Here is a 23,549-nt window from a genome sequence, read left to right on the forward strand (position 1 = left end):
ACGTTTGTTTTGAGTGTTTAATGTATTTTGGAGTCGCATAGAGGAAAAGAATAAGAAACCACACAATTTGTGTGAAAAGGACAGATTTGTCATTTCCAGAGCGAACACTATCCGGAGCCCATCCAAAGTTAAGGGGAAACTCTCTTTTGGAAGAATGATTAAAGGCAACCAGCTGTGGTTATGTGGTGTCATTCAGGGTATCCCTTATCATTTATCGGTGTATTTATGGGATCCTATCTCTGGGTGTACCTATCCATATCACCCTAACCCTAAAGTCGAGAGGGATGTCTCTCATTCACTCATTCATTACTTCTCTGCATCTGAAATTGAGAAGAAGAGAAGGAAAATCTGTCGTCCGCTGTAATTCGAGAAATTCAGATGCAGTCGAGAGTGGAAACTGAGGGAGCTGATGATTTTCATGGGTATAAGGCTAGATTGAGTTGCTGACAGACGAGAGAATAAGATTTCAGAAGAAGGGTTTTTATTTGAATCTGAGAAGAGCTCGTTCCTGCTGCTATGGTCTGTCGATTGATGAACTAACAAGGAGAATTGATGGGTTTAGATTTGCGTGATACTGTTGTTGAATCGAGAGAGGTGATTCTGCTATTGATGGTGGATTGAAAGGCTGAATTATGGTGGTGTTTGAGATCCAGAGAAGATGATCGAGATGAACGGATAAGAAGAAGGAATGGAAGCTGGTAGAGATAAATGAGTTGTTGCTGTTGATTTCTAAAGAATGGGTTGCAGTCAGATGTGAATTGATGAGATGTGGTGGTGGACTCTGAGCTGAATTGAAGTCGTGTGCAACAAAGACATGGGTTTTGCTGAGTGTTGAGATGGGATTGAATATGTGATAAAATGGGTAATGTGGTTGTCGTTAAGAAGAGATGAAGAAGAATTGGGGTTTGCTTCTAAATTTGAGATAATGGAAGAATGGGTTTTGGTTTGAATCTGCTGTTGCCATGGTGATTTCCATGGGTACGAGAATGGGTTTCGACTTTCTGGTGTTGTTGGTGGCCGCTGGTTGAAATGGAGAAGCAGTTATGAAGAAATAAAGAAAAGGGGATCTCATGGGTTGTTCTCGAAATCAGTTGAGCAGGTGTAATGGATTCTGGAATTACAGAAAGCTGTTGTTTCTATTGGTGCTGAGAAGAAGATGACTTCAAAAATGAATTGAAGCTGTTGCAGTAGCTGGAGTGAATGGAACTGATGGCAATAATGGAAGAACTGATGATGATTAGAAGCTCTGATGGAAGAGAATGAAGCTGTTGAATTGAATAGAAGTATGCCTAGGAATTGTGCTGAGAGATTTGCAGAAGAAGAAGGGATTATCTTTGAGTCGGTGAAGTTTAAAATGGGTCTGTGGTTGTGTGAAGCAGGGGAAGAATGATTAAGTTGAATGAACTGTATAGATGTATATTAGGTGTGCAGGGAAAGAATAGAAAGGCCTGAAATAATGGCCGGGAAATCACTAGATTCAGAGGAAACTCTATCCAATTTACTGCACCGGCGAGTCAACTCAGCGATGACCGATCCAATCCGTTGACTCAACTGAGTAAGATCCAGTAAGCTCAGTAAGACTGACTGAGAAGCTGACTCAGTGGCTGACTCTCTTCCAGTGATCCCGAGAACTTTTTCAGGCCAGATTCCGGTGATCCCGAGAACTTTTTCCGACGACCCAAAAGTAGCAGAATTTGTGAAGAATTTTTCTAGACTCATCTATGGGTTTGAGGAATTGGACTTGAATTTGGAAAGTGAAGATGGAAGATTTGAGAAAGACAAGGACTTGGAAAGAAGACTTACAAAGGGAAAGGGATTCTATTCCTAAGAGGATTGCTAGGAAATTGAAGCCTATAAATAGAGAAGTTCTCCATACACTTCTACATCTCCACACAACTTCTACACACACAACACTTGTGTTTTTGCTTACTTTTTTCAAAATTCTTCTTTTAATTATTTGTATGAACTTTAAAAATTCTCCTTTTAATTATTTGTGTGAATTTCAAAAACTATGAGTAGCTAATTTTCTTATTGATTGAGGATGAATTCCTAGTTCTTAACATGATTTGAGATTTTGTTTTTAAATCTACCTTGAAGTTTTTCACATGATTATCGTTTGTTTTTACTAATAGGAATGTTTATACATTCATGGTTGATTGATAAATTGTTTAGAGTGCACACTAAATTGATTTGTTAATTTGATCTAAATCTAGTGAAAGTTAGGGGATAAGTAATCGTTTCTTGACTCTTTACACAAGTAGCAAACACGAGACCTTTCAGGGGATTCCGTGGAGTAATTGTGTGTGAAAACAACGCTAGAAAGTGGACCAAGCGAACCGAGTTTAACTACTAGTACTAAACCTAAATTCATAAATCTTAATGCGTTCGGGGAATTACATCTTGTAAGCGAACCTCAAGGTGGTTCTTTTGAATAGAATCTGATAACTAAGCGGACCTGTTACTCAGCGAAATAAGGAGTTTTGGGGTTAGCTAAGCGAACCTGCTATCCTACGGTTGGTGATAATCTGTGACTAATAACATGTGGATGAAAAACATAACTTGAATCATTGTTTTGCAACGAAGAAGAATTCCTTGATCTTGTCTCTCTTATTGGTTTCAACTTTATCTTGTTAATTGCTTTGTTTATTTTCTTTTGCTTTATTAAACAAACCTCCCCTTTTTGTGACAACTAAACAACTAAAACTCTTGCTCCTCGTGGGAGCGAACTTGACTAAACTATATTATTTGTTAATTAGGTAGAAAAATATTAATTAATTTGTTGTGGTTACGACACGCATCAGTTTCCACAGTGAAAACATCGATTACGATGACCCTGATGATATGAAGAATTCTGATGTTGGTGGTTCATCTTGTGATTCCCTACAAATTTCTTTTACAAGATGAAAACCCCTTTTTAGTGTTCTTATTGTCGAAATTCTTCTTTTCTTTCAGAGAACAGATTGATCCTGATTTTTTGTACCTTCCCGGAAGGGATGTGTCCAACTGGTGTTCGGACATTAAAGAACACAGATCATTCTTCAGCCTTTTGACATGTTCAGAAACAGTCTTTATCTCAGAATCATATGAGATTTTAAGGCGTTGTAATCATCAGTTGCAGTTTTTCTTAAATGCTCAGATTTCTTTTCTTGATCAATACTTTTTCTTAGTTTTGCTTCTTAGGATTGGATCTTCAAGGAAGAATTGCTCTTGTCTAGATCAGTTTTACATGATGAAAGATCACGTTTGAGTTGATCATTTTCGGCTTTCATATGACGTAAGTCTTCAAGAAGTTTTCCTTCTCTTTTTAGTGCAAGTGTAAGCTTAGTTGCATAAGAAAGGAACTCTTTTCTAGTTCATCTAGATGAGATGTTACATAATCAACATATTTTTTTATCATCAAGTGATTCAGAATCAGAATCATTGATTGTGAGCACAAGGCTTAACTTAACCTCTTCTTGAGAACACTGGGACATATTTTCAGAATAGTAGGTAGAGCTTGTAGAGGACATCCCTTCTAAGCATTTTTGGAAGTTAAACCCGGGACGAGTTTTTCTCAAATCTTGAGATATGTTAGGTGAATCACTCATTAGATTCAATTTCTTATAAGTTGGATTGCACCAAACACAGATTATTAGATCTTTTCTTGTTTGCCTTCTCAAATACCAATTGAAAGGACGAGGGAACCCAAATATACCTCAATCTAAAACTTTTCCACCTATAAGTCCTTTCTCCGAAAGTGATTGTCTATGCAGTATGGACTTAGTCGAGACAATACAACTAATCGGTTCACACTTCGTGTGATTGTCTATGGCTATGAGATCGAGACAATACGACAACAAGATAACTTGTGTGATTGACTATGGATACAAGATCGAGACAATGCAACAACGAAGTATGTTTACTTGATAAATGATTCGTACTTAACCAAACACTATAGGATTACTATCAAGTAAATAGGAATTAACGTTTGTGTATTTTACTTCTAATTCTAATTCTTATAAAACAATTATAATTGCGGAAATAGAAAAGTAAAAGACACAACAAGATTTTGTTAACGAGGAAACCACAAATGCAGAAAAACCCTGGGACCTTGTCCAGAATTGAATACTCTCGGGATTAAGCCGCTTTACAAAATCAAACCAATTTCGTATAGTTGAGACCAAGCAACTAAACCTATAGTTTACCTAGTTCCGTCTGTATTCCAACGCCTCCAACTTGTAATAAGTCACGTACTTGGAACAGTTCCTTTGGTTCGTATTCAAAACAGTAAAGGAACAACAAATTTGTTTGGTAACAACTCTTTTCAACCAAGTGATGTGAGTTCGACAAAAGGCTCTTCCGTTTATCCCAATAAACTCCTTTGTCAGGTTCTTAGATCTATCTAATAAAAACTACCAAAGTAATTTCAATATTTTGCAATCAATACTTTGAATCACAAAGAATTTTATTGATGCCGATCTACTCAACTAATCAATCCAATCTACCACAAGGATAAACCGATTATAGTTGGATCCTCTTTTACCTAAACAAGTATTGTGCACACCAAAGATTATGAACCCAAATCAGAAATGTTCAAAGTCTTCTTTGTCTTCAAATCTTCTTAGATCTTTGATAAACAGCTGCACACAATCAACTTGAATCTCTTGTGATTAATCACGCACATAACGGAGTCTGTTAATAATGGATTGTCACAAGACGTCTTTAGATATACAAACAGTCTAAAGATCCCCGTCGAAACTTCGATCTAGTTTGAGTGAATCTTATATCATAAAAGAAGATTCTCAAGCATAAACAAACTAGGTGCAATCAAAGTTCAACAACCGCTAGTCGATCAAATCAATCGAAAACTAATAATAAACCGCAATTATCTAGTTTCCCACCAGCAGTATTAATAGAGCTTCTCAATCTCAAAGAAGTCTTTAAATCGAGCGGTCGTAAGAGATTTCGCCTAATTAGGTTACTTTCCTCTCCGAATAGGCGGCTCCACCAGTAACAACATAACTAGGTAGTTTTGATGGCTATGGGGATTAGTTTGCTCGAAATGCAAACTTTGATATTTATAGACAAAGGAATTTTGGACACCAAAGAATTTCCAAAAACGAAAATATTCTCAAGGTATGCAATATATTCCAAATTCGGTTTGCATAATTCCAGGAAATGCTTTGTCCAAACATTGACCGAAAATCTCTTAGAAAATCTCCAACCAGTAAATGCATATTACTAATTTCCATTTTCCAAAAATAAAATTAAAAACCTTAATTAAAAGATTCTCAATTTATTTTCCGATCCGGGATTTTTTTCCTTTAGCTATTAAGGAATATCTTTGAACAATAAAAGATTAGCGTTACTGCACATGTTCAAAGTATGTCGACATCTTTATTTTGTAAGTCTTCTTTCATATTTACAATCTTGAAACCGATTTGCCACACTTCCAAACAAGTTTAGAATTGGTTCATCTGACTTTCAAGCACTAAGTGATTGATCAAGAACACTCAATCACCAAACATGGGTTTAACGGTTTTACCAAAACAAGTTTCGGTTCTACCTCCATGTGAGTACTGGATTTAGTCACACTAGTTTTTCAAAAATTCGGTTGATTAGGTAGTAGGATCGGTTCCCACATATATATGGTATCTAACTTGTATTTTTGGACATGTCCATAGGATCGGTTCCCAATGTCTAAAAACGTGTTGCACATGTTCATAGCATCGGTTCCCAATATCTAGAAACTTGTTGCACCTCGTATAAGGATCGATTCTTCTTTGTGATCGGTTGCACCTCTTAATAGGATCATTTCCCCTTTGCCTAGAGTTGGTCATACCAATTACAACAAATCGATCATACCATCTCAGGTGATTACTTAAGATCGGATTCACTAATAAAAGTCATACCAATACAAAAGTCAGGCCTTTGTGAATAGTTTTACCCAGAACATAAACAAGTCATGAGCGGTTATAGTAATCACACATATTGGTAGTTCAAAAGATATACAATGAATAGCGATACCAATAATCCTAGTGATTTCCCTTTCAATTCACAAAACAATTTCATGAATTTACTTCCTTTAAACGAATGTAAAACATTGTTTCCTAGGATGGAATCTTCACCTCATACCCATACATAACCACAATAACATTCAAACGATTATGTCGATGTCTTATATACAAAGTTTAACGGTTAAACAATAAACCTCGTATTGTATTCCTCAATACTATATCTAACTAGAGTATAATCATTCATGCTTCGAAGTTATGTTTTCAATGTGCACGACTTGAAATTTACGTCAGGGAATGAAACATTTCAAGTCAAATATCACTAACCTCAAGTGGAAGGATGATGTTGTCGTTGTAGCTCATTACTTCTTCACTTCTTCAATCCTTCGTAATACTTGTAATGTCTCAAATCCTAATACTTTCAAGCTAACCTATACGAAGTTGACTCTAGTACATAATCAAGCGACTCTTTAAATGAGTTTTGGCTCATTAAAATATGACAACCAAACTTGACATATCGCTTGGTGGGTTCAACCGAGCTATGCTCTAACACATATGATGAATAAGTTCATGAGCTATAACAATGTTATCAGATACCTGTCTGCCATATATGAAAGTAGATTGGAAAGGAGAAATGAGTTTTGGTATAAGGGGTTTGAGTCTTTGGGATAGAAGTTTGGAGATGATTTTATAGGTAGTGTTACATAGGGATATGGGTCTGCAGTGAGCTGGTGAAGTTAGGTTTTCCACTTTAGGGATAAGGGTTATGAAGGTGGGTTCATTTCTTTTAGGAGAAAACCAGAGGTGTAAAATTTTTGGACAATTTATATGATGTCCTTTCTAACCACTTCCCAGTTGGCTTGAAAGAAATTAGGAGGGAAGCCATTAGGGCCTGGACTTTTATCACCAGCCATACTGAAGAGGATGTTCTTGATTCTATGGCATCAGGGATAACAAGGAGGCTATCATTGTCAGAAGTAGTGATGGTTTTGGGAATGAAATTTATGAGGGTATGGTTGATGACTATATCTTCAAAGGGGGCCACGTTCTCAAAGTGATTTTTTTATACAATCAGAGATATCCTTGAAGGAATGCAGCCAAGTGCCATCATCTTTTTGTATGGAATCAATCTTGTTTCTTCTAATCCTGTTTTTAGCATAATCATGGAAAAATCTTGTATTTATATCCCCCAACTTAATGTTTTGATCTCTGCTTTTGGTTTTCCATAATTTTTCTTGGATATTTTGCCAATGTTCCACAAGTTTTTTTGGCTTCTCTTATGGACTTTCCTCTGTTGATGTCAAATTGATTTTTGGTGATCCAATCCAAGTGTTGAATTCTCTCTTCCAGATTGGTTTTGATGTTCCCATAAACAAATTTGTTCCAAATCTTGACCTTGATCTTAACATCTTTAAGTTTTCTGGCTATAGTGAAGGCAGAGGACCCTGAGTGGATTTTTCTCCAGCATTCTTGATGATCTAACCATGGACCAAAAAACTAGAAGGGAATGTTGCCGGATTTCCAATTTTGGTTGGTATTGAGAATGATGGGGTTATGATCAGAACCAATGGCTGGGAGGTTAGAGATGGTGGAATTTTGAAATAAATCTAACCAATTGTCAGTAGCTAAACCTCTGTCCAGTCTTTCTTCAGTGAGTAGAGGACCCATTCTTTTGTTGGTCCAAGTAAAAGGACACCCAGTGAGTCCCAAGTCTGTAAGATTAGCTTCCTCTACCTTATGTAAGAATAAATCAGCTTCAGTGGTATCTATGGTATGTTGACTATACTTTTCATAATCATATAACACAGAGTTAAAGTCACCCATAATGACCCAATGTAGAGTATTATCCTTATCATTTTGCTCTATTATTTTCCAAGAGTGAAGCTTATCTTTAATGGTGTAAGGGCTATCATAATAACCTGTAAACATCCAAGGACTACCCTTGCAAGGAGTAATAATAGCATTATTTTTTATTTATTTTTAATAATAGCACTAATAATCATATTAGTGATAATAATAAGGGCTATCAACCTATCTATTCTATATTTTTCCAATAATCATATTAGTGTTGATAATAGCATTAATATGATTATTGGAAAAATCTAGAATAGATAGGTTGGTATTAGTTTTCCAAGCCAGGATAAGGCCTCCAGCTGTTAGTTGGTTTTTGGTACTTATTTTTTGATCTAAACCTGGGTTTGGTCTAACATTTGTCCAGGCTTTGCGTTTGGTCTAAAGACCAACGTTGACCCGTGTTGACTCAGTTATACGGTGATGTGTCTAACTTTTGGTCTAACACCTTATTTAATCACGTCTTCTCTCTATAATACAGAATTCTACAGCACCAACTTCTACTCTCTGAGTCTCTATCCTTCCGGAAATCAACTCCACCGATTGCAACCATCTCAGGTAACTCCTCCAGAGAATCACTCCCTTAATCATACCTTTCTATTACGGTCCATAATAATTCTTCTTTCAGGAAATTTTTCAAACACTTTCTGGCAATTTTTCGTGCATGAGCAGCTGTATCCTTGCTGATTTATGAGCTTCTCCTATAAATTTCTTGACCTGAAAATCCCAGATTCATACACATCCCAGATTCATTCACATACACCAGTTCTCAAAGTTACCAAATCTTGGCCGCTCAACACCACAGAACAGCATCAAAGTTACCACCTCATGGTTATTTTGTATCTCTAGCATTGATGTTCACTTGCTGATTTTCGAACTCCATGGTAACCCTATCTTTCACGACTTGTACCTGTCCTTCCTTGTTCTATTCCAACTCAAGACAAGCTCATAACCTCCCCCCCCCCCCCCCCCCCCCCCCCCCCCCACCCACCCAACGTTAATCAACTGATTATCTATAGTAGCAATAGCAACATCAATAATATTCTTTTCCTTCTCTTCTACCATTTCTCGGAGACCCTTATTGTTCACGGCTATAGCGGCAACAAATCAAGACCCAGTATATCAAAAACTTGAAATCCGATGTTGTTGCTAATCATTTCTCAGTTGAGAAATTCAATTCAAATCCAACTTCAGATAATTGATTCCTTTCAACTCCAAAATCAGTACAGCCTTCACTTAATCAAAGACCACTTCATCCAGCGTAAACCCGTTAAGGCATTGATCTTCAACTACTATTCTCTGCTTCCTCAATTTCTTATGGTAACTGACTCAAATCTATCTATTTACTCACTTGATTGTATCTAATTTCTTCTTCATCTAATCTTCACCCAATTCCATCATTGCTTCTGCAAATAAAACCCTAGTTTCTTCCTTATATAATTCTTCAACTAAAACCCCAAATAGATAACCACAAACCCTAATTTCTCAACTGAATCTTCTTCGTTTCTCTACCATCGATTCAAAACTCCTCAACCAACAATTTGAAACTCGAATCCTTTTCATCTATTCTCTTTGCCATTTCGTAACAACCCCATAGAAAAATTATCAACAACTTAATCACCTCTGAAAACTCGGCAGCAGCAGAAAGAAAATGATAGGAATAGGGGAAGAACAAGTTTGTATCACCTATTATAGTAATTTGCTGTAATAATTTCATTTAATTTTTTCTTTCGTCTATGCAGCTTCACTAGTTGATTCTCTCAAATTAACTCCACTTTCATCTCCTTCGTTTGGTCTGTTATAGTTTCATGTGTTTCATCTACGCAGCAGGAAAAGAAAGGAGGAGGAGGAGAAGAAGAAAAAAATAAGACACCGGGGCTGAAAGTTAAGGGGGCCACATAAAAATTAATTAAGTCAAAAGTTAGACACGTCAGCACATAACTGAGTCAACGCGGGTCAACGTTGGTCTTTAGACCATACGCAAAGCCTGGACAAATGTTAGACCAAACCCAGGTTTAGGTCAAAAAGTAAGTACCAAAAACCAAATAACCCACAAATTTTTCCTTTTGGTTCTACAAACCAGTAATTGGTGACAGTTATACTATTCAGTAAAGGTTTGAGGTGTGTGGAATGTTGTTTGGTTTCAGAAAGGAAGACTAAGTTAGGATTTTTCTTATTTAGGATGTTATTCAACTTCCTACTAGTGTTATGTTTTCCTAGGCCTTGGAATTTCCATGTCATGATTGTGAAAAATTGCCAGAAGTAAGAGCTCCTAGGATACATTAAGATGAGAATGTTGTAACTTATGCTATCATGAGTGTTAGAATTAGTGTTATAGATGTGTTTAATATGTAGAATAATGATAATAAAGCAATTTATGCATGAAGTATCAATTAGAGTAAAGCTACTATTGAAATTGAGGTTATGGGTTAGATTGTGATTAGAAATGGACAATGGGAAAGGTTGAGATTGAGTTACCCGAGTCTTCAAGAAGGGGTTGACTCCCACAACATTGCTAGTAGTCATATCAGTTAGGTGCTCCATATCCAAATATTTTTCCTTGTTGCTACACTTCTAAGAAAGAGGCATAGTTTCCAGGTTGGGTGCATGGTGGTCAGAGTTGTCAAGAAGCAGGTTGTTTTTTCTTTTAATTTCCTGAAGGCTTGGAATGGTGGTGGGAGTGTTAATGTTGTTCTTTAGCTCAGTTATTGTTCTTTCCCATAGAAGCTTTTTCTGCACATTGAATTCTTCATTGATTTGGTTCTGAATGTCAGCTAGAGAGAATGGAGGAATATGGGTTGGGACTGTATAGAGGAATTTTTGGAAAGATAATGTTAGGATTGATTTCATCTGCTGAGTTCCTAGTGTTGGTGTTGTTTTTCATCCCGACAGCATGTTTTATGTTAATATTCCTCCTCTTTTGGGTTTGGTTTTTTAGTTTCTGGTTTTCTAGGATCTTGTTGTGTTCTTTCATGCAAGCTAAGACTTCAGTGTTGGTAGTTGGTATATCTCCCAAGATAGGATCTTGCAAGCCAGCTTTGAATATTATAACTTCTTTAGTGATGTTTTTGAGAATTATTCGCCTTTGATCCAGCCTCAGTTTGATGGCAAATTCTTCTGCAGCATCTTTATCAGATTAGGATCTTTTCTTGATAATTTCCATTGGAGATTTGCTAGGGGTGGTTGGGTTTGTTGGAGGGGGGCAGCGGTGCTGGGATTTCCAAAGAGATTTCTCTCCACTCTTTTTTCACAAAGAGGCCCTGGATGATCTAGAGTTCTACAAACTTTGCAGAACTCAATACCTGGAAGAGCATAAGAAAATTCAAGCCAATGAGATAAGGTGGGTGTTTCATAGGCATTAATGCTATATTTCAGTGTTCTGGTGACATCACTGGTTAGGAGGACTTCCATATTTTTCTCATCCTCGTCTCTGTCATAGGCTTTCTTAGCTTCTTGAAAAATACCAGCTGGTTTGAGGATATTTCTTATGTCTGGAATAATATGTTTGGGAATTATTTTGACAAGAATCCATATTCTAACTGAGTAAAAGTTATCTTCATCAATGTAGTCAGGGCCCAGGGGTGGAACTTCGGTGAGAACAAGGAGTTTGTTGAAGATGCCTCTAGTACCTCCTTGTCTAAAGATCTTGTAATCTTCTATGCTTCCAAGCCTGATGGAGTAGTAATTTCTCCTTTTTTCCAGAAAGAAACTTCAGCATCTCTTCTAAGTTCCCAATTGGTATTGATGAATCTAGAGACAGTTCTTGTTTCATGAGAAATTTTGCTACAAAGCCTTCCAATAAATACCCATTTCCAGTTTATTTATTTCTTAGGAAGGCTGTTTTCAGAGTTGATAAAGACTTTAGGGAATAGGTCTTCTGGGATATTTAGAGAAGAATTCATTTGATCAACAAAATTATCAACAGAATCACTAGATTTAGTACCAGAGGTGGAGGCCATGGGTGTTGAGTTGTGAGAGAGAGATAACTTGTTGAAAGTTTTGATGGTGGTATGATTCTTTAATAAGGTATAGAAGGTGATAGTGACTCTAATTTAAATTTAAGCTTTATTGGAGGTCTCGTGAGTGCACCCAACCCGGAGCATGGTGATGTAGCCAATATTCCGAAACCATCCAACTTGAAAGTATGTCCCATGTGAAGTCTGCTGGAGTGTTGTAGTGACTCTGTCTTGGACTGATGTTGTAATTGACTACTAGCATATCTTGAGAGGGAGACCTGACTATATTTAAACAAACTAAACTAAAATTGATTAGAAGAAAAATTCGAACCCTCTGATGGGTCGCTATAATATGATTCAGATTGTCATTACTGCTGATAAGGAGAATGCAATATTGATATTTAGATAGAAAGTGTTTAGTAGTCTTAGACCTGTATATTACCTTAAATATATAAGTTAAATTTGTCTTTATCCTGCTGTTGTTCGTTAGGATGAGGTGTGACTGGTCAGAGTTATGTTTTTGGTTTATTAGAGTGAAAGTACTTACCTTAGCCTTGAGATAGGAGGGTGGCATATCGAAATTGTTGTATTGACCCCGTAATATATTGTGGCATAGTAGATATAGCGGATAACTGGGCTTTGCTAGCCCATTAGTGAGCCAAAGTATCAAGTTGGGCTTTGGTTTAGTGATAGTTTTCCAAACACTTAAATGAGAGTAGACCTAATTCAAGCCATAATGGGCACTACCGATGGTAGAGAAAATGTTTGCATGCATCATAGGTGTGCCAAGTGTTGCGCCTCCTTCATAGCATCTTCTCAATAGCACGTAATAGGCATAATTATGCTCATTATAGACTAGAGATATAACCATAGGAGGAGGAGTCTGACTGAGGTGTCGTATAAGGCAGAGAGAGAGATTAGGAGTAATAACTACTGAAGAAGAGAAAAGTTGGCCTTTTGCTCTTCCTTGAGATATAAAAAAGCCTTTGAAGAGAAAACTCTTCATTTTCCATTATTCCTTTAACTTGGAGAAGAGCCAGAATATCAAATTGTACTCGGAGAGATCTTTCAAGATAACATGCCTCGAGTGTTTCTTACTGAAGATGGTATTGTTGAGGAGACCCCAGAAATATTGGAAGAACATACTCTGAATTGGTATAATCCAAATTATCCCATATCTAGTTTGCCTTATGGAATTGCTTTTCCAAATGGTCCAGAAACTATTAACTATACTCTAAACTTCAATTGGCACTGGGAGAATCTGCGATACAATCGGGGTGAAGATTGAACAGATGTATGATCAGATCCCTCCAGGTAGTGGGACAGTGAGAGAATCTTCAACTTTGAATCAGGCGATGAATCATTTAATATTTGTCTATTTCTAAATTTTGAATTTTGTAATTCAATTGTTTTGACTTGGTTAATATGTAATTATCCATGGTCAAGAGAGAAAAGGTTTTGCATGTCGAGGGAGATTCCAAAATAGTGTTTATGAGGAGGGAGGTGGTAGTGGTGGTGGTGATGGTGGCAGTGGTAGTGGTCTTAATCAGGGTGGTGGAGATGACATTACCAATGGAGATGATAGTCGGGATGATGTAGATGTTGAAACTGCTGCATGTGACGTGAGAGGAGTCATTCTAGAGATTGTAAATTGTGAAGGTGGTCAAGCATGGAGCACCACTGAAGGATGGATGGTGCATGCCTCTCATACTCGATTTGGTCAATTTGTTGTGAGTGACGGAGTAGTTCTGGTTGGGGATAGGTTTGTTGTGACTGGGGGGGTTCGGCAAGGATTTTATTCTAATGTTATGCCTGCTCCTGTTCGGTCTGAGATTCGCAGGATTTCCACCATTACAATTCCTCCTCAAGCAGTCGCTTTTCCTCAGCTTGATATGTTGTGTCCAGTGGTAGGGCGGATTGCAGCTGAAATGGGAGCTATTGCTAATGCAGGATATGGAGAGATTAATCCTCGTGCTCAGGGTCAAGCTGTGCAACCTCCAAATCAAGTCCATCATGTGCCTGATCCAGCAGTACCAGAGCCCGTAGTACCAGAGCCAGCATGTCCAGAGCCAACATATCCTCCTGCAAGAGAAATAAACAGACGAGCTTATCCTTCTACTCGACCAGGGCGAGCCACTGGTAGATATGTGATGCACAAAAATCAACGAATGCAAGCGGGTGGTCCTTTTAGTCCAAGGAATGCCTAGACAGGTAATTTGGCTACCTAGAACGAGATTGTGGTTGGACATGCTAGATATTTTGGATAAGCTTTGAAACAATTTTAGTTTTTGGTCTTGGTCTTTTGGGTTATTTTGTGGGAATAAACCAATCTTTTGATTTTTTGGGTTATCTTTTGAAGTTAATTACTTTGAGTCAGTTGAAAACTTCATGATATTTATTGTATGCTTCCTGGCCTGGAATCATGATAATATGAATGTTAATGAATGAGACTCGTTTTTTTTCCAAATAAATACTAATATTATTTTTTTAATATAAAAATATTGAATGATAAATAAAATAACAGTGTACCTGCACAAATTATAGTTGTAAACCACTCCTAAACTATTCCACTCACAATAAATATGACGCACCAAAACTATCATTATAGTTATTGTAAGCCACTCCAAAATTAATTCACTCACGATAAAATGAGATCGCACTAAAACTATCAGTGGGGCCATCATAGAGTGGGTTGGGACCCATCCGAATGTGAAGGCGGTTTTAAGTGGTCCAAAGCCACGGTTCACCGGGAACTTCTAACGAATTAATACCAATTTTATCTGCCTACTCTTGTTTTAAGTGGAGTACAGGTACAATTTTCGTCGCTTTATCTAATCTAATCATAGAAAGGTTTTCCAACTTCCCCTGCTTTGTTTCGGAGCTTGGGTTTGCTTCTTATACTTTCTCTTCACTTTTAACTCTTCACTTATTCATTAAAAATTACTTTCTCTTTCTCTCTGCAGCTCAAATTTCTTGGGTGGATTTTTTTTGATATTTTCACCTTACCAATGGCGAAAAACTCTACTACTCTCCTCACACTCCTCGCATGTCTAATCCCTTCACTTCTTGTTTTATCTTCTCTTTCACTCTCTCATGGAGGAATTTCCATAACTAGTGGAATGCAAGATGAATCTGAACAATGGGGTTACGTCGAAGTCAGACCCAGTAACTAACTAGACGTTCTCTAGATTCAGTTCTATATTTTATTCTATTCCAAGACTGCAGCGACTGGTTACATTTGGTTGATACTAATTTGTTCTTTTTTCTTTGTAATTTTGTAGAATGTCATATGTTTTGGTGGATTTATAGAAGTCCATATAGAGTTGAAGATCCTTCTAAACCATGGCCGATTATTCTATGGTTACAAGGCGGACCAGTAAGGACACAACTACATTATTGTAAAGTTATATGGTTTTTCAGATGGGTTCATTTGATTGTTTTAGTCTAAAATTTTGAATTTTCAATTGTGATAAAAGGGTGCATCAGGAGTTGGGACAGGAAATTTTCAAGAAGTTGGACCCTTAGATACAAATTTAAGTCCAAGGAATTCAACATGGTTAAGGAAAGCAGATCTTTTGTTCGTCGTAAGTGATTGAATCTCCAAGTTCTTTCAATTTACATGTTTTTTATTTAGTTGACTTGGATTTTGTCTTTAGAATTAGTACAATTTGTTTGTTTGTTGGTGTAATTGTTTCTATAGGATAATCCAGTTGGAAGTGGATTTAGTTATGTGGAGAATGAGGAAGATTTAGTGACAACTGATGATGAGGCAGCAACTGACTTGACAACTTTATTGAAAGAACTCTTCAACAAAAATGAGACACTTCAAAAGAGCCCTTTGTATATTGTAGCAGAGTCTTATGGAGGAAAATTTGCTGTTACTTTAGGGTTATCAGCTCTTAAAGCCATCAAAGCCAATGAATTGAAGCTTAAACTTGGAGGTAATTGATAACTTTTGTTATAAATTCGTGAGCCTTCATAAAGCTTTATTCGGGTTTTGGTTCTGTGAATTACTTCTTAAAGCACCAGTAATATATGAAAACAGGTGTTGCTTTGGGAGATAGCTGGATTTCTCCTGAAGATTATGTGGTAATCAACAGTTGGTTTTATCTGTTTTAGTGACAGCACTATGTTATCTGCTCATATTCATTAGTCTGAAAAATGCAAACCAATGTAGTTTTCATGGGGTCCTCTACTCAAAGATGTATCACGGTTAGGTACCAATGCAGCAGAGAAATCGAACAGGTCAGGGATTACTCGAACTCAACACGACCTAAAACGTAACTGGTTCTGAAAATCGTTGTCTCATAATATCTTTTATTTTCACAGCATGGCTGTGAAAATTAAGCAGCAAATTAAGGATGGCAAACTAATAGATGCAACTGAATCGTGGGGTAAACTCGAAGAATTGATTATTGCAAACAGTAATTCGGTGGTATGTTACTTTCCATTTATACCCCACAGACAATCAGTCCTGCCATTTGAATTAAATTCAGATTGCAGTTGGGCTGATTTCCTATTGCGCCAGTGTGCGACACTCACCTAAGGTTGTCGTATTTGGGATACTTAAAATCCAAATATCTTTTTTGCACAAAGCAGTACTACCCTCCTTTATACTGTATTATGTTAATGCAGGATTTTTACAATTTCCTATTGGATTCTACCAATGACCCACTTTCATTGTCAACAACGGCGTATTCATCAAAACAAGAACCCTTGCAGAGGTACTCAAAATACCTTGATTTGAAGACGTCTTCTTCAGGAAATAGTTTTGATCTTGCTGGCTTCATGAATGGGATCATCAAAAAGAAGCTCAAAATCATCCCTGATAATGTTAAGTAAGTTAGTTCACCTCTGTAAACTTTTGTTCCACACATTTCTTACTCCTCTTTATCTAGACATCTGCTTATATGCTGTTCTGACACCTCATTTCAGCTGGGGAGGACAATCGGGGATTGTTTTCACTGCTTTTGAAGGTGATTTCATGACCCCAAGGATCAACGAGGTAATATAGATGTTCCTCAAATAACATTTCTCAAGTTTTAATTATTACAACTAGGAATTTCGATGTTCAGATGTTCATATGAAGAGAGCTATTGTTGTGGGTTGAGCAGGTTGATATGCTCTTAGCTGAAGGGGTGAATGTGACAATATACAATGGGCAGGTACATAACAATAAATTATTTTTTTGAAACAAGTATCACATGTTCTATCTACTTTTCACAAGTATATTTCTTAAATCAAGTTATCAGTATTCACGTTTTCCAAGTTGTTTGCAGCTTGATCTCATCTGTGCAACCAAGGGGACTGAAGCATGGGTTAACAAACTCAAGTACTTCCTCTCTGTTTCTATCTCTGGCTTACTGATAGTTTATGCGACAATGTTTACATGTTTCTGATTAAATTGATTCTTGATACTTTTAAGGTGGGAAGGGCTCAAAAATTTCCTGAGCTTGGACAGAACTCCTCTTTACTGTCAGGATGATAAGGGCAGCAATAGAGCTACCAAAGCATTTACAAAGACATACAAGAATCTACAATTTTACTGGATTCTAGGGGCTGGGCATTTTGTAAGTAATCTTTTTTACATATTAAATCATTCGTTGGAAGCATATTCTTATATATCAATTATATCGACAAACAATGGATATGGTATGTATTTGGTATTAATAATCTTGTGTACACTGTGTTTTGTGTATCTGCAGATTCCTGTTGATCAACCTTGTGTTGCCCTACAAATGATAACTAATATCACACAGTCCCCTGCCGTTTCATCATATGGAAGTGAAACCCATGAAGAAAGACCAGTACAAAATCAAGAAATCAGACAAGAAATGAAGAAGAAAATGCATAGAAAAGAGTTGGCACGGCTTCAAGCTTACATGAAGTGACTGATTATATTGTAAAGCTTTTGAAACTAGGAATTACACGCAAGGGAAATTTCCCATTAGACAATAATTTGTCACAACAATCCTCAGTAATAAAAAAAAATTACATTTGTTGGTGTACATATTCACTAATTTTATTTTCAGCTGTGTGGAAAACTTATCAAGTACAGTTTTGCACCTAAATTTAGATGAAGATTTCTTCACCAATTCAAATTGCCACAAAATAACTCGTATTTGCTATTGCATATCTATACATACATCGTTTAATTTCAGTTCTTGTATGCCCCGCCGGAGCCTAACTCTTAAAGAAAGAAAGTCTATTTTATTATCGTCAAAACAATTTACAAATTACAGGCAACTACGAACAATGCTGCACCATTCATAAGCAGAAGACCCGAAAAAAGGGGCCAGCGCAAGTATCCTGATATCGTTATGGACCAACATTGCCTCGCTTTCGCAGACGCTCATCACCTGGAAGTATGGGACATCGCAATCTTTCTGGTCCACAGATTTTATCAGCTTTTTAGGACTGCTCAGTTTGGAAGCACATTGCAGCAACGCAACCACGCATAATTATCTCCCACTCAAAGCTGCCAATAGGAGATGGTGGGATTGCTGCATTTTTGCCTTGTGCTTCAAAGTCAAGCTCCCATCTCTGTTCGAGATAGTGCACTTTAAGCAAGGCACCATCAAGTATCACATCTCAAATGAAGGACGGAGCTGGTCTTTTCACTTCAAGAGAAACCTAAAAGATAACAAAAGATGTGGGCTGTTGCCGTTTTCAAAGTGGGAGTCTCTCATTTGGACCTCGTCTTCTCTTACTTTCACCATGAATGACATAAATACCCCCTGGATGATATGACATCATACACGGTAAAAAAAGAGAATCCGGTCTCCACACAAAACTCAGGGGGTTAGTCGTGAGAGAGTTTGAGAGATTTTAATGTATTTAGGTTTTCTCCTGTTAGTCATGAGGGAGTCTCTCCAAATCCCCGTTAGTCGTGGAGGAGTTTAGAGGAGTCTCCTAAACTCCCTAGAAAACACCTGTTAGTCGTTGGGGAGTTTAAAAAAAGCTCTTGAACTCCCTGTTAGTCAAAAAACCCTACAATACTAGGGAGTTGGTTGCTTTGGGGAGTTCGAAGGAGTTTCTAGTGTATTTTGGTCTCACAACAAATCTCTCAAAAGAGTAGAGATTTGGGAGGAGTTTGAGAATGTATAGCTTGAAAAGGGTCTCAGTGATTTTCTAATTTTGTTGTACTGTTACAGTAATCGAGCTAAGCGAGTATTTTCCTCTGCACCAATTACTAAGCGATATAGTTTAATATCTCTTAAGACAGCTGATGGGATCAACATTTTGATTCAAGGCCCTATCTCGTTCTCAGGAAAATGGGTTTTCTCCAGAGGTTGTTACTACTACTACTGTGTCTTTATTCTTCTTAGTTATGCCTTTTTGATTTGTCTTGTCTCATGTTGAAATGGAGTAATTTTAGTTTGTGCATATAAATTGTTCTGTAAATGACTAAATGCGTAAGCTTCGTAAACAAAAAAATCCATATGAGTTATGCTTTTTACGTCACAAGTGATGTTATGGATTACAACCTGCATTATTTTAGTCCTTTTTCGGTTATTAGTTTATTGCGAACAAATACATTGGCAAGTCAATTTTGGTCCTTGTTGAGGAATATAGTATCTAACTATGGGTCATTGAAAGTTTGCATTGAGAACAGTATGTGCACATTGAGTATCAAATAACGATACCTGTTCTGGCATTAGAGGAATTTAGTATTATCTATTGATGGATACCTACACTATGAGCAGGTTTGCAGTCGTTTCATTGTGGGGTTTCCATTTGGATGGGAGGATGTTGCTGATCAATGCTTGGACCAACATCTGCTGGTGATGGTGCTCCAGCTAGTATGTCTTCCTTTCACGAGTCAAAAGAAGTGCCGACTTCTCTTTCCAACAAGAAGACGTTCACTAACATGAAAAGTGAAGAACCGGAAGATCTTAGTTGCAGTTATGATACTGGTATGGATGAAGTTGTAAAAGATGCTCCAGTATCTACAAATTCTGATGTGAAAAATGCTGATCCAAATGAGGCCACTGTTGCTGTTCCAGTGGGCATCCTGAGAGTACAAAGTTGGCTAAAGCCAAAGGTGGAGTTAAAAAAGGTAAAGTAGGTCGGAAGAAGAAGGGAACAAATTCATGTTCTATTTCTGGGTCTGCTGGCTGTGGAGTTGTACAAGTCCATCTCAAAGAGGATATATGTCATGTTTCTGAAGGAAAACTGGAAAGATCTGTGTCAGAAACGCCCATTGCAGCCAGTCATAATGTGCAAGAAAGATCTGGAAGTTGCAATTCTAGCACAACCAGGACCACGGCTATCTCACTCTCCTTCGCTGCAGTTTCCTGCCATTCCAGTCCTTGAATTTCTCCTTCTTGCTGCGACACCGACACACACAATCAGCTCCAGCCCCCATATCTCAGCACACAGCACTGCTGCATTCCATTGTTCTCTGTTAAGCTTCATTCCATCACCGCCAACATCGAACTCATTTCAGTCCCTTGTTTCGCACCACCACCACCATCACCAGTACCATTTAGTTCAAGCAACAGCATCTCAATTCTTTCCCTGCTGTAACTATAACCACCTACAAGTCAGGTTCAATACCAGACTCGTCTCTGCTTTAATCAGTTAGCATCCATTCCCTTCCGGCAACACTCATACCCATTTCATACAACTGTAGCTCAATTCCATTCTATACCTTGTTCACCATTTCCATGATCAGCTGCACATTCACCATCTCATTCTCTATAGTTGATTCCGCCTTACCTGACTGTCACCACCAATACCCACAGCCATCTCTGGCAGCAATATCAAACTGCAGCACCATCTACACTGACTCTCACAATACTCCTGCTCTTGACTGCAATCCCAGTTCAACATCAAGCTTAATACCGCCACCAACTGATCAAACATTCAACACACATTCCATTTCCATCTCATCCTACCAGTTCAGACTTGCAATCTCCCATGGCCTCACTGCAACTTCACTTCCATACCCGCTTCAGTTCGTCGCCATACTGCATCTCCATTATCTCAGGTCATCACCAAACTCATCAATCGAAACCATTTGTTATCTTAGTACATTCCCTCTTCAGACACAACCACAGACTCAAGCTTTCAATAGCTGTGCTGTGAACAGAACAACCTACTTCCCTGCAATGCACAGACTCAACACATCTGCAATCTCCATAACCAGCTGCTGCAAAAACACCAACTTCTCTTCCCTGCAACCTCAGACAACTCCCATCTCAGTCCATTCCTTTCTTAGCCAACTGCAAACGCACAACTGCAAGGCACAGGTTCAGCTCGTTACAATCCACCAACTTCAGACCAATACCACAGGTTTAGCTCCATAATTTCTGCAGCATTCCTTCCCTCGACATCAACATTTCAAATTCTTCTTAACGGCACCAACACTGCCTGAATTCAACCAACAATACCTTCAGCTTCTTATTTTCTTTGTTGCTTCTTGTATCTTCTTTTCCCTGCAAATGAAATTAGAGCACTGGGAAAACCCATCTATGTTTTATGCACCCATTCCAACCTAGTAATGAAATAGAAGTAGAGAAAATGACGGCAGCTGCTTGTGAAGATGATCATAAAAATCCGGCACTGAAATTGAGCTCAGCTCCCTTTTATTGTTTCTTAAAAGAGAATGAGTTAGGAGTGAACTCTCTCAAACTCCCCCAAACTCTCTCTAATAAACTCTCTCAAACTCCCTGCACTCCCCCAAACTCCCTGAACTCAAAAACACCAAACTCTCTCAAACTCCCTACACTCTCTCAAACTCTCTTAAAATTCCTGAGATTTAAAATACACTCAACTCCCCCAAAATCACTTGAGGACTAACCCCCTCTAAAACGTTTGGAGTTTCAAATTCGCGCTATAAATAAATATATAAACACGATCTCCTTCCTCTCTGCTTTGTGGTGTGCGTCGTTTGAGTTTCCCGTCGGCACAGGGTTTTCACTTTCTACAAGCATCTGAATCGTTGGACAAATCCATTTTAATCAACTATGTTCAAGTATCTCTGGTAAGCGTTCCAACTCTCTAGGGTTTTAGCAATTGTGAAAGTTTTAATTTCGAATTGTATTAGTATATAGTATATAAAACGTAATTGTTCTTCTGATAATCTTATTCATCAGTCAAAGTGACCTAAGTTGTTTTTGGATGGTTTATCTGTTAGGTTTTGTTCTTATTTTGATTACATGCATTTTGGTTTTATTTATAGGGGTACTGGTGGTTCTCAAGAGGAACAAATTAGGCCACCAATGGATTTGTATTATCGGCCTTCTACATCAGCTAACTCAAATAATCACCTTAATCTCCAACAACTCTCGGATTCGCTGATGTCGTTGCCTAGTTCCCAATGTTCACCGGCTGATTCTGTAAGCATTAAGGAGTTGTTGAATAAGAAAAGGTAAAGGTTCTTGCTGAAAATTGGTATTTCAGTCTTCTATTTCCTTTTCAGTATTTTCAATTATGGAATTTTATGTGTCTTCGGTTTTGAGTTTGTAAAACACTGATTTGGTTGAACTTTTACTTTCTCGTGGATTGTCATGCAGTGTCGACGAGATAGAGAAACTACAATCAGACAAGAATGCGTACGATCAATTCTTACTTTCGCTTGAAGAAGTGAAGATTCAAAACAATGTAAGTTGCAAAAGGGATATTTTGTTGGATTTTATTATTATGAGCGGAAGGAACTTCAAACATTCGTAGGAGTTTGAAACCATAATTGTGCTGATTTTTGCATTTCATATGTTATCTTTATGTTCGTCTTGTTTATGAGTGACAAGCTTTGCTCATTGAATGCAACCTCTGCCAGTGATGGGCTTGTATCGTATCTTGTTAGGTATACGACGAACTGCAGAAGGAAACATTGCAGATTGCAAGTAAGCATCTTGAAGCACTTGTGCTTTTAAGGACATTAAGATTGTTAGTCAGCAAGGCGTTGCAAAAGTTATCTAATTCACTATAAATGCCTTTTTGTTTTTGTAATGTGAACAGGGGGAAATTTAGAAAAGGAGCCACGCATTTTGGAGCTCAAAGATCAGGTGAGTTCTATATATTCACTTTCTCGTACATGTAGTGACCAACAGACTAGAGGTGATTACTGACAGTGATCTTGGGTTTCCTGGGTTGGCAGTGTGAAATAATTCGAACAAAAGACCTTGCTGCAGCCCTGGAGAAACTAAACAGACTAGAGAGCCAAAAGGAAGAGAGTATTAGGGGTTTTTCTCCCTCCGTGCTTCTTCAAGAGCTGCAAGGTGAGTACAATTAGATCACTGTGTTCAAGGTTGAAAGCTGAAAAGTTTATAACTAAAGGATGCTGGATGACTTTGGATTTTCAGAAGCCATGGATAAAGCAGAAGATGAAACTGAGAACCTTCAAAGACGGCTCACTAGTAAGGAGACTGAGCCAGCTATGTTTGTGCAAGAGTGTAAAAAGCTGCGCATGACCTATCAAAGACGAGCACTTATTCATCTTGCAGCTCAGACATCGATCCCTGGATGATCTTGTGGATGCTGTACATACCACATTTTTGAGAAGTTACGTTACATTTGTACTGCTGGTGTCTTTTTGCTATAAATTGTACTTCATGTTTCAGGAGTTGATAAATCTGGACTAGGTGAACACTAGCTAACGATTTCTTGCTGCTGCTTTTTCTTTTTCCTTATTTCTTGTTTCACTTTTTTCAATTTTTGAGAAACATCTCTTATTTTCAGTCACAATAACCAATCACTCAGTATTGTATTATTCTGGTTACAAGGCTAGTTCTGAAGTATGCCG

The 23,549-nt window shown here is 37.7% G+C and overlaps 2 protein-coding genes across 2 annotated transcripts; both read left to right on the plus strand.

Moving 5' to 3' along the window:
* The first annotated feature begins 14,655 nt into the window (after window positions 1-14,655).
* LOC113298734 (serine carboxypeptidase-like 51) lies at window positions 14,656-17,831 on the plus strand. Its single transcript, XM_026547552.1, has 13 exons — window positions 14,656-14,965; window positions 15,082-15,176; window positions 15,277-15,384; window positions 15,501-15,741; window positions 15,846-15,889; window positions 15,978-16,045; window positions 16,130-16,235; window positions 16,436-16,638; window positions 16,736-16,805; window positions 16,915-16,965; window positions 17,080-17,132; window positions 17,226-17,370; window positions 17,506-17,831. Exons 1-13 carry the CDS (start codon window positions 14,809-14,811, stop codon window positions 17,689-17,691), a joined length of 1,527 nt encoding a protein of 508 aa, XP_026403337.1. The 5' UTR covers window positions 14,656-14,808; the 3' UTR covers window positions 17,692-17,831.
* A 3,673-nt stretch (window positions 17,832-21,504) lies between these two features.
* Window positions 21,505-23,516, plus strand: LOC113298736 (vacuolar protein-sorting-associated protein 37 homolog 1-like). The gene is made up of 7 exons (XM_026547554.1): window positions 21,505-21,788; window positions 21,987-22,175; window positions 22,321-22,408; window positions 22,611-22,650; window positions 22,766-22,812; window positions 22,905-23,025; window positions 23,110-23,516. Exons 1-7 carry the CDS (start codon window positions 21,772-21,774, stop codon window positions 23,271-23,273), a joined length of 666 nt encoding a protein of 221 aa, XP_026403339.1. The 5' UTR covers window positions 21,505-21,771; the 3' UTR covers window positions 23,274-23,516.
* The last annotated feature ends 33 nt before the right edge of the window (window positions 23,517-23,549 follow it).

This window comes from Papaver somniferum, chromosome 7, assembly GCF_003573695.1.
Source record: "Papaver somniferum cultivar HN1 chromosome 7, ASM357369v1, whole genome shotgun sequence".
NCBI lineage: Eukaryota > Viridiplantae > Streptophyta > Magnoliopsida > Ranunculales > Papaveraceae > Papaver > Papaver somniferum.